The 11,108-nt window shown below is 41.3% G+C and overlaps 1 protein-coding gene across 2 annotated transcripts in view; it reads right to left on the bottom strand.

Moving 5' to 3' along the window:
• Nucleotides 1–463: 463 nt before the first annotated feature.
• Nucleotides 464–11,108, bottom strand: part of LOC118422057 (leucine-rich repeat-containing protein 4C-like) — a 42,506-nt gene continuing 31,861 nt past the window's right edge. For both annotated transcript variants that reach the window (XM_035829563.1, XM_035829564.1), the window contains exons 2-3: nucleotides 2,286–3,686; nucleotides 464–1,956 (exon numbers count right to left, since the gene is read on the bottom strand). In XM_035829563.1, coding sequence (XP_035685456.1) covers nucleotides 898–1,956; nucleotides 2,286–3,431 — 2,205 coding nt within the window. In that variant the 5' untranslated portion in view covers nucleotides 3,432–3,686 and the 3' untranslated portion in view covers nucleotides 464–897. The remainder of the gene's footprint in view (nucleotides 1,957–2,285; nucleotides 3,687–11,108) is intronic.

The following is an 11,108-nucleotide window of genomic DNA, read 5'->3' as shown; positions in this document are numbered from 1 at the left end:
AGTTCCTGCATAAGACCCTTTTAGCGACCTTATCTATGTTGTAAAGTGCGGATGCACGTCGGACACCCTGTCTATGCATATCCCGAAAATGGAAACGTATGACCTATGCTCATCTGGTCAGTGCCGGTATCTGAACGAAAGAAAAAGTACTAGCTCGTCTTTTCATCTTCATTTCTGTTCGACCCCCCTCTATGTGACACTCTTGACTTTCCATTCGCACGCCTTCTGACCACACTAATACGAACAAGCCAACACTCATTCCTTGGTGGCGCCCACTTAGGTCTCCTATATGCCCTTTGCTCACCTTCTGCGTCATGGCAACAGATGGGACTGTCTCCAGAGATAGTCTCACACTCCGAGCCGATCAACCCATCTACTCGTCACAATCATATAGGTCGTGTATGTCTCAGCAAGGAGGTTATATGGTCTCAGGACGGCAAGAAATGATGCAGGTTGAAACCAACGTCTTTATTCAGTGCAAGTGTTGACATTTCCAAAACATGCCACAAAATGAAAGAATGTAACATCTGTCTTCGCACATGCTTGTACAATATCATCCAATATAAATGCCAACTTTATATATAGTCTATTGATTTGATGTAAAAAAATAAACGAATAATAAACATGTGTTATCGTTTAATAACTCATCGTAGGAGTGGACGATGGATTATCATGAGTTTTACTGCTTAATCTTCAGAGGTAATTTTCATAGTGTGACATTGTTCTTAATGGCACGAAATCATCTTAAGAAAAGCCACGTTGATGATTTGTCGGACCTTAACAAACAAATAAGTAGCAACATGGGCTGTATGAATCATGTCAAGAGAGATAAATCTGTGAAGGAGAAAATCATACGTACGAAACATTTATTTGCCGTGAACCATACAAAGTGACTTTCTAAACGCCAGTTTCCTTCATAGAGGTATCTGACACCTGCGGAACCATGCAGCTCTGATCGGGATCTTTCCGGATGATGTAGACATCCGCGATATTTCTATGGAAGTCGGGTATTTTCACAGGGGTGTAAACAGGCTTAGAAGGACTCTTCTTCAGACTGCAAGTATGCTGTACACCTGAGGATATGGCAGGATTAAAACTCTCCAAGTTTTTCTTTCTCTGTAAACTGGCAGTCTTTTCAGGAGTGTGTAACTTCAGTTGTCTTAAATCAACGTCACAGTCTATGTCTAAACCTCCTTTAAGAGTATCGATATCTGTGAACTCCTTTGAGTCCTTTATCAGTTCGACCGGGCTGTAAACCTCAATGGTGTTCATTTTCCGCTGTTCCAGTTTGGTGAGTTCCAATGTTGGATAACCTTGCAATGGCTCGGGAATTTCGATGGGGGCGTCCTTTTCTGGTTCCCGCAGACAGCAACGTAGTCTGCAGCATCGTGTCCTGAAATCGCCGTCGTCTTTCTGGGCTTTTGTTCTATTTTCTCGCTTCTTCGCCAAAAACCTATTCGCAGGGCAACAGAAATCCCATCTCAGTAAAAGGAAGAAAATGAGCCATACCAACAAACCAAACGATATAACCGACACGATGGATGCAATGATGTACTTCTGGTGATCTACGTTTGAAGAGGGTTTATCTGTATTCTTCGTCATATCAAAGCCAGGTTCAAAGACAGTCGGAAGAGGCTCTGGCGTTTTGAATGTTTCATTAGTCCTCCCGGGTGTTGGTTTGGAGTCACGCTGCCAGGTTAGCTGAGGCCCACCGCTGACGGATGAAGTAGCCTTCTCAAACGCCCGCTGGCACAAGTTATCGTCTTCTGGCTCTTCACCATTTATAGGTATTTCTGTCGCACGGAAGATTGGAAGTACACTTCCCGTGACGTTCAGAATGGTATCTAACGTTGTTGTTCCTGCCGAATTTCTCGCAACGCATCTGTAAATTCCAGCGTCAGATGTTGAGACTCTGGCGAAGTTCAAGGTCCGACCCCCGGCGAACTTGACTTTAAGCTGAAACGCAGTATGATATCAATACTTGAATAAGAACTGACGTACATTTAATAATTGATTACCAGCACCAAGTAATCTTGCCATTTCGATTTTGCAACAACGATATGAAGCCAGTATGATAAATGATTCAGTGGTCGCTTAAGCACAGGGCATATCAAGGGGCCGTTCTTTATATTTGATAACCCTATAGTTAAACATTTTCGATCCAATTGGAATAGATTACCTCAAATTCTAAGCTTAATTTAGTATTTTCGCTTTCCTAGATGCACAAGTTTTTAACCATGCTTACTTACACATGTGCCTATATTCTGATTGAACAAACAACGTACCTTAAAAGAACCTTTTCGAATCATGGTTCCGTTCGGTGATATCCAGTTAACGGCCGTCTCTTTTGAATCCCCGGTGTTGCACTGGAGAGTAGCATTTCCACCAGCTGTAACATTCAGAGCCCTCGGCGCGTCAGTGATTTGTGGCGGGGTACATTTCAATTTCGTCACAGGAACGTCGCAAAGTAATCTCCCCCGGAACGTCCAAGGAGACTGACATCTGCCACAGGACTCTCTGGTTGGGTCACTTCGCGTTTTTCTACGCAACCAGGTGACGAGCCACGTGACTTCACAAGTACAGTTCCACGGATTACCACCCAAGTTTACTTTGGTCAAGGCTCTCATATTAGAAAAGAGCCCGAACGGAAGAATCGTTAGGTAATTGTCCGAAAGATCCAGCTCCCTAAGTGACCCCAAGTCTTCAAAGCTATCTTGTTCGATTTCAGATAACAGATTTGATGGCATCCTCAAGCTCCCTAAGCCTTTCAGCTCGGCCAAATTGTCAGTCTCGAGCTTGTCAATGGAGTTTCGGGACAGGTCCAAGTTCTCGAGGCTTTCTAGGTGCTTCAGATGTGGAACCGTCACGAGGTTGCACTCCGTCATGTTCAGATACACCAGATTCTTCAATCCAGCAAAAGCGTGCTTTGAAATAGCTTGCAGTTTGAACAATCTGCCAAGGTCCAGAAACTTTAACGATGGCACGTACGAAAATGCATACTTAGGAAGGCAATATATAGGGTTGTTTCTCAACCCTAGATTGTTGAGGCGAGTTAAGCCTTGGAATATTGCCCCATCGATACTTGTAAGTCTATTATTATTCAGCTCCAATGTTCTCAGATCTCCAAGTCCAATGAATGCACCAGGCTCGATTTCCGATATCTCATTAGCACTGAGCTCCAACGTGTTGAGGTTTGTCAATGATCGGAACTGGCCTCGACCCAACGTTTTAATCTTGTTCCTGTGTAGACTGAGAATAGAGACGTATCTCGGGATGTTGGTCGGGAAACTAGTTAGCCTCTGGTCACTGCAGTACACGCTATTGTCCGGGGGACTGCAAAGACACTCCCGTGGACATCGTTGAGCATATGTGTTACCCCATACATGAAGTGTAAGAATTATCAAAAGAAGTTTTCCAACAGAAGAAGCCATTTCCGAGGTATTTCCACTTCGGTCCTCATACCACTATAGGAAGTAATTCGCATGTAGACCAGGACTCTTGACCAGTGTTTTCCATTGCTTTGTAGATTGATATATTTTGCCTCAGCTCGAAGTAGTCAACAATCACCAAATATGCTCTCCTTCCTTGTGGAAGTCGTAGGCCATTCATCACTCACCAAGGGACGACAACCGCTTTATGTGCCAGCATTTTCAATCCACTTCAGGTCAATGTTGATCGAAGGAGATCTGCGTAACGATAAAAGGAATTGAGTTAGTAACATGCACACCGCGGAACAAACCGGTACAAAGTTATCGACATATAGTACAATAGATTCGTATTCCCGTTGGGACCGATTGCATACACACTACCAAATTTGCATATGCTTCAGACAAAGTTATAGGGCGCAGGTCACCAAAGTCAGTAGACCTGAACTTTGTTTCAAAATTATTGAAAGAACCTCTAGTACCCGTCATTGTTAGGATTAACTGCGAAGTCAATACTTGTAAAACGCCTGAATCATTTCAACAGCACCATGGGGACCGTGAGCCTGTTTGGTTTTCCAAGTTACGAGTTACCCTAAGTGATATATGTCCAAATGGGGAAGTTTATGACTGATACTAATGAGTAATCGAATCGTGTTATTGCATGGCTTCTATTACAAGATATACAGCGTATCCTTATATGTTTCCTGAATAAAAAAAAGAAATAGTCCAGGCACAGAAGCCTCTAGAAACCATCAAATACATGAAGCTACGCATTTATTTATGGCCCTTTGAGTGAAGGATATTGCCCAGTGTACATCTGCAGTCCGTATGATCAGCACGTTAAAGTCAGAAGTCAAATGCGTTCCACCAGACCCGTCTTCCCCTAATCTACGGTACTGTGATGTGCAATTGCCACTGGGCTAAATTGATGCCATGCAACATGCAAGTAGAAGATTTATGAATTCAATGAGACGTGTTCAATTACAAGATGGTACAAAATGCTCGAATAGCTGCCATTCAGCTTTTAACAATTTATCAGACACCATTTTCTGCTCACAAGTGATTGTAACGTAAATGATGGCTGCATGTTTGAGCACGTCCAAAGGCTACTGATGCTTGTATCATATCTCGTTGATTATTCGCCATAACCAGAAAAATACCCACTGCTTTCCACTATTGCATACACCTTACGGACCGATTCTGCTCCTCCTTTGAACACTACAGAATATGTAACGTGAAGAATGTCAAGTTCGCTGAGCTGAACAATGGACGGGTTGTTGGTTAAAGATAAGACGATGTATCAAACACGGAGAGAATTTGAGATAGACAATCTCCGATGAAGCTAATCTCTAGCTCTACCTAACCCAAGTGCCAGGTGAAATGCTTAATCCTCAAAAAAAGACCAAATGAATTAAAAATCTTGGAAAGGATGATAAAAACGGATGGCAAGATGCAAGCAAAGCAGACAGTTACCTTTGTCACATTTTGTGTAAGTCATTTTCTGGTATCCTGACAGTGGCAACAGTGGAAAATCGTCGTGGAAACAGACAAAAGGTTGCAATATCAATACTGAACTTGCGAAAAGGTATAGTAACAAATTAATCAAATTCTTTAAAATTGAATTACTGCACATAAAACAACATACAGTATAGTTATATGGGTCGTTTATCAGCAAGCTTTGAGCTCATTTCAAACGTAGTGATTACAGCAATCTACTTTCCGCCTAGTACTGCTAGTTGGGGCCATCCATCTATGGCAGGTACCAAACTACAAAATGCGAAACACCCACTCACGCATCAATCAGAAGAGTGGTGAAAGCTGCACCAGGAGATAATTTCAAGGCGATAATCGTTGAGTAATTGGCCTTCAGCCGAAGATAGATGTATTGCATCTGCTGGCTTTCAGCATTCCTGATTAGCTTAGCAGTTTGGAACGAACCGAATCACGAAGCAAATGCACCTTCTTTACAAAGAGCTATGAAAAGATTTAGATGGATTACTGCTGACATTTGGCAATAATACAACTTTGTAGGTTTAAAAGCTCAAGAGTCGAAGAAATCCCAGTCAATTACAGGTATTCATACTAGCATAGAATGTATCTCTTCCGTCTATAACATAGTTAGATATTAGAGCTCTTCGAAATATTCACCGGGAAGCTGTGGCAATAGGAAAGTTTTTGCGAAACATTGCATATTGTTCCGATACTGGTGCACTAGTTGGTGTCAATTAGTTTCAATGTTTTCATTGATCAGTGTCAAGGAGAAGGATTGGCTTAGGGACACCTACGTCAAGTCTTCATAGATATTATTCAAGCTGTTTTTCAAGCTGCAGGTATTAAACAGTGTGCTTTGCGAGAATCGGGCTTCATTTTGAAAATGGCGGTTGAACATCTGTAGCTGAAATGCAATCGTATCAGGTTGTGACGGTAGTTTCTAGGATACATGTTGATATCATCTGAGACTGGGAATGCGGTATTGCAAACCTCCAGGCACCTGTGACCCGTCACAGTAGTGAGACTATTCCAATGGTTTGCGACCTTGCCAATGTTTGAACCTTTGTTTATTCATGAAAGCTCAAATCTGCATGCAAGTCACTTTTCATTGAGGTCATGAGGAGCTGAACTGATGAGGAAAGACGCAAGGCTCAAAATACATAATAGCGATATAATTTACACCATTTAAAGTTCTTATGAGTCTTATAAGTCTACATACACAATTTTACATACATGGTATAAAATACATAATTGTTAACAATTAGGAATATGATTCGAGTCCATTCATTTTGGTCGTTCCCGTTACTTTAAGGGTCTCTTAAAGGAAGCCAAAATTGTGGCTATGCGTATGTCTAGTGGTAGACTGTTCCAGAAGTTGGGTCCACGATAGGCGATGGCTCTTCTGAAGGTTTCTCGCTATGGACCAAGAGGCTGTTGTCACTCAACCGACGTAATAGCTACAGGATTGAATTTTACGTCATATAAGGGAAGATTATACCTGTCAACAGCGTTTTTACGCTTTTAATATTAGATGCCAGGCATGATCTGGGGCTAAAGCCAGACCTTGATGGGTGACTGAATGATCAATATGTACCCGCAAGTCTGATACTGCTCCATGCGCTAGAGTGACCAGGTTCACAGTTGGATGATCGATGGCATTGATTTATTGTGGGTTCTGAGTATTATACACTACATAACCATTGGTGCAAATCAGCCCCTTTCTTGCTTAAGATAACATCATTTGAGACCAATTAAATGTAGTTTGTTTTTCTGGTCTTTTCCCATTCCTAAAAACAATACGCTCGGAAAGGAGTAAAAGGTCATGGTTAGACCAGAGGAATTATACCAGAATAAATTTAACTTAAAAACAGCTGTTAAGTTTGGAGGGCAATGATCCAAAGTGCTTAAATTTCCTCCGTGATTTTTCTAATACAAACACGGAGACAGACAGATGATAATCCCATTCCTAATACTAACCCTTTTTAGTAACTTTATGGATTGATCGGTGGGTGAGCTGCACCAAGTGTAGCCGTTGGCAATATCGGTCCTTTTAAACTCGTCCCTAGGCTAAATTGTGCAAGTCAAAAACAACGTGCTTAGTAACACCCGGCTGGCAATGACCCACCTGGGGACACACGAGGAAATTAAAGTCGTTTCTCTACCTCTTCAGTCTAAATACCAACGGCAAGGTAACGTAATCGTCGAGGCGACGTTTAAAGTTGGTTGCAATACGCCCTGTTGTTAAGAGGCAGACGCAAAGTTTAATCCCTAGCCTATGGTTAATGGTTTCTTTGAAAGTCTTACAGAGAGTCAACCTGTCCTATATGTGTAGTCATTTCGCCTGGTGTAATGGTAAAATCGTTTCCTTAAGATATAAACACATGGTTTCCGATCGATCCTTTCACCTATTTTCACTCGGAATACAACTGGCATAATCCCAGAATTACAGTTGAGTGCAGGCCACTCCCCAATTATTTTGGGATCGTCTTCATTCAAGTTTTTATAAAAAGAGGAAAAAATGAAATAACACGAGAGATAGACTTGTCTGACTTCACTCTGTTTCTTAGTTTGCCACAAGTTGAATATGTTGTAATGTTCAATAGGTTAAGTACCAGATTGGAATGTATAATCAAATTTCTTCAAAACTTCCAATTATAACAGCTGTTTTGTTACTTTCTTTTGAGTCGAATTTGGACTAACCATTGTTCATATATAGACGAAACGTTCGACAATGGTATAATGATTAGTCCAGAATTTAAAAAAAACAACAACATTATAACATATATTGATTGGACAATCACAATGGTCGGTCTAACCTCATGCATATGGATAGAATAAGGTAATCGCTCAGTTCCTGGCTGCGTCGTTGATGCTTCTGCTGGCCACACAGTACATGAATAAAGTACAAAATTCAGGTTGATTCATCAGAGCACAGAAACAAACAAGAGTGGTGTCTAGGAAGGGCTGACTGACGTTTTTCAGAAATCTTACATCTTTTGGACAAAGTAGCTATAGCTGCTGCAACACAAAAATATTCTCATGTAGCTCGTTCAGAACTCTGATTATACACCGACGATCTCTATCGTGCAAACGTTTACTTTGGATTACAAAAGCTTGTGTTAGGGACACACTTTCATACAAATCACTTCGGTGATAGGTTGTGCTTGTACTCAAGGATGGTTGCGGATGGCACACAGTAATGTGTTTCGAGATGCATGGACGAGAAGCCCATTCGACACGGTATCGTTTCTTATGCATTTGAAGCGCTGAACGAGTGTGTGTGCGCAGGTTGTATAGACCAGGACACCAAAGCCGTAATTTATGTGGCAATCAACTTGCATGGATGTGGCGCTACAGTCCAGGTATATGCAGTTGCCTGGTTGGGCTCCATTCCTTATGACGACCTCTCTACGAGGTAATTAAATTGGCGTTGTATAACCATTAATTTCATTATTAGAATATCATGCAAAGTGTCAAAGTATCACCGAAAAGATAAAATGTACAAAGCCTAAAAGATTTATTTCTATACATTGAATTTCTTGAGCAGCGCGGTTACATCATTACTGAAATAGGTGTATTACGCTCGCAAAATTTCCAGCAAACAAACTATGCTATGGCAATTTACGAAAATACAAACACCATTGCACTGATGAGGCTTCCTGACTGGAAAGTGGCAAAATTGTTGAGCTGCAGTATTGTAGTAACATAATGCCAAGTATGCAATAGAAAATATCACGTTGATCACCAGCTTGATCTTACGTAGCGAAGATCAACTACAAAGATTTCCCAAAGCATATACTTAGCGTTTGTGCAAATTACGGTTCTGAATAAGGCAATATGCACCTGCTCTAAGCCTTTCTGTTCGCACGAGAAGACGTCCAATTTCAAGATCCCTGATTTCAGACCCATTTACGTTGTCTTTCAGCTGAACATAATGTGCGCACAACTACTGTCCTCTGACGAATCCGGAATGCAGTCACAAACTAGATGGTAGAACATGCCAAGTGCCACCAATTGGTTCCCTCGCCCTTCCACCTCCTGTAATGACCTTTGAAGTGATTTCGGAAGCATTGCACATCTCAGAAAACGGTCATTTGTATTTCAAGGTGACACTGGAAGATGCTGACCATGAAAGCTGAGAGTAGTTTACAAAGCTTTCTCTCCTTCTTTCTTCATTTTGGGCACATCTATCCATTAACGACAATAGATATTTAAAGCAATTATTATAAGCTTCGTCAGAGCTGACTGCATTCCAAAGCTGCAAACAAAACGTCTGAGAAAAAAATGACCCCTTTTTTCACAGCGTCAACAGTTAGCAGAATTTACGCCAAATAAGATTGGCGACAGTATCAGCGTTTAATAAGGATAAAAGAAAGAAAACAAATATAATAGAACTGATAGAGATAGTTCAAAAGAAATCAGAAGTCCTTAAGATGTTTCTTCTGATGCTTTTTACCACGTTTCAACATTGTCCGAATTCATTAGGAAAGTATCGCGATAACTCTTAGTGTGCAGAGTGGCCTAAAACATGCTGTTGTAATGAGCAGATCTTAAGAACGGAGGAGCCCATGTATGAAGAGCGTTTATTTTCCCTATGGGGTACATACACAGTACCGGTTTATAGTCCCCACGACATTATGAACGACGTATGGATGTCTTAAAACACCATTTACAACACGTATTGTTCAATAAATCTTGGCTGCCTCGAAGCTACCAATGGCATATTTGACACACATATGCCCATTTTACTACTGCCTCATGTATATTTCCAGCTGCGTCTATCTTTTGTGCAAAGATAACTACCACATCTTTTCACCAGTGAGGTAAACCATGTCTACGACAAAGTGCGTCGATGAAGGTTAGTGTTACTGACGAGATAACGTCGTCTGGCTGTTTACAAAATCATATTGCTTCAGTAATTGCTATTTGGCGTACTACAAAGTACATTTACCAAAACATTTTGTGGCTACAAATTTGTAGGGAACATTGAACTTACTTGCATGAATAAAAAATTAGGGTACTATAAAGCAATGTAATTTTATCCTGACTTCAATGATAAAGTAATACTTATACAGCTTGCAGTAGGGGTGAGTACCGGTGTGACAGCGATCTCGCCCCCCCCGGCGATCTCGCCCCCCCGGCGAACTATCACTAGCGTTTTCGCCCCCCTTTAGCGTTTTCGCCCCCCCCCCCAAGAGCAGCTGGTTACTACATATTACAGGTGCGCTACCTGGTACTATACTGCACCTGGGGAGTAACGTGTATGGTGTGTTACCTGGTACCTTATGGCACCTTATTACCGTACCGTAAGATGCCTGTCATACCTCAAAAGTCGATACTATATTGTTCGGTGCAAACATGACATTGAAATGAAAAAGACAATTTTTGCAGCTGAGGTGGCATAAAAACAGTGCTACTGCGAACGTATAAATCAACACCGTCTATGGTACGGAATACGTCAGCTACATGTTTTCAATTTGTCACAGTGTTTTCTTTCTTGTGCTGGAAACATTTCCAAAGCACTAACAAAAACACACGTGAATAATAGTTTCTCATTATAAACACTATCTACGCGCAAGTTGATATAGCTGTTGCTAAATGCTACACAAACACTGGTAAAGTACCAGTCTTAAGAAACACGGGTAAATGCATCAGTTCCTAAATACTAGAAAAAACAGTCATGTTGGAGGTGAAGATATCCCTTGGCCAGGTGCATATACCAAAATGTGCGTTATTCTAATTAATACCTAATATTTGCATAATTAATAAAGACATTACATAGTTCTTTTGTGGTCACTTCATGGTAGAGATTTCATATTGGAGATATATAGGTTGTTTGAGGACAGGTGAATACAATGAAATACATCTTATATGCAATAATGGGAATACAAGGGACCCAACCCTCCTTGTCTGAAACAAGTTCAACTATCTTATTACCATGTAATTACGTTAATATTGATACTATGAATGGATTTATGTATCAAACTCGTGTACTTATATCATTATGAAACTGCATTTTGTGATTTATACCAATCAACTTCTAAAATGTCATGTAAACCCGTTTTTTTTGGGGGGGGGCGAAATCGCTAAAGGGGGGCGAGGTAGGGGGGCGAGATCACTAGCCGGGGAGGGCGAGATCGCTAGCGATTTCGTCCCGGGGGGGCGAGATCGCTAGTGATTTCCCCCCCGGAG

The sequence above is a fragment of the Branchiostoma floridae genome, chromosome 8 (assembly GCF_000003815.2).
Source record: "Branchiostoma floridae strain S238N-H82 chromosome 8, Bfl_VNyyK, whole genome shotgun sequence".
NCBI classification, from domain to species: Eukaryota; Metazoa; Chordata; class Leptocardii; order Amphioxiformes; family Branchiostomatidae; genus Branchiostoma; species Branchiostoma floridae.
This window is presented reverse-complemented; position numbering and strand designations above follow the sequence as displayed.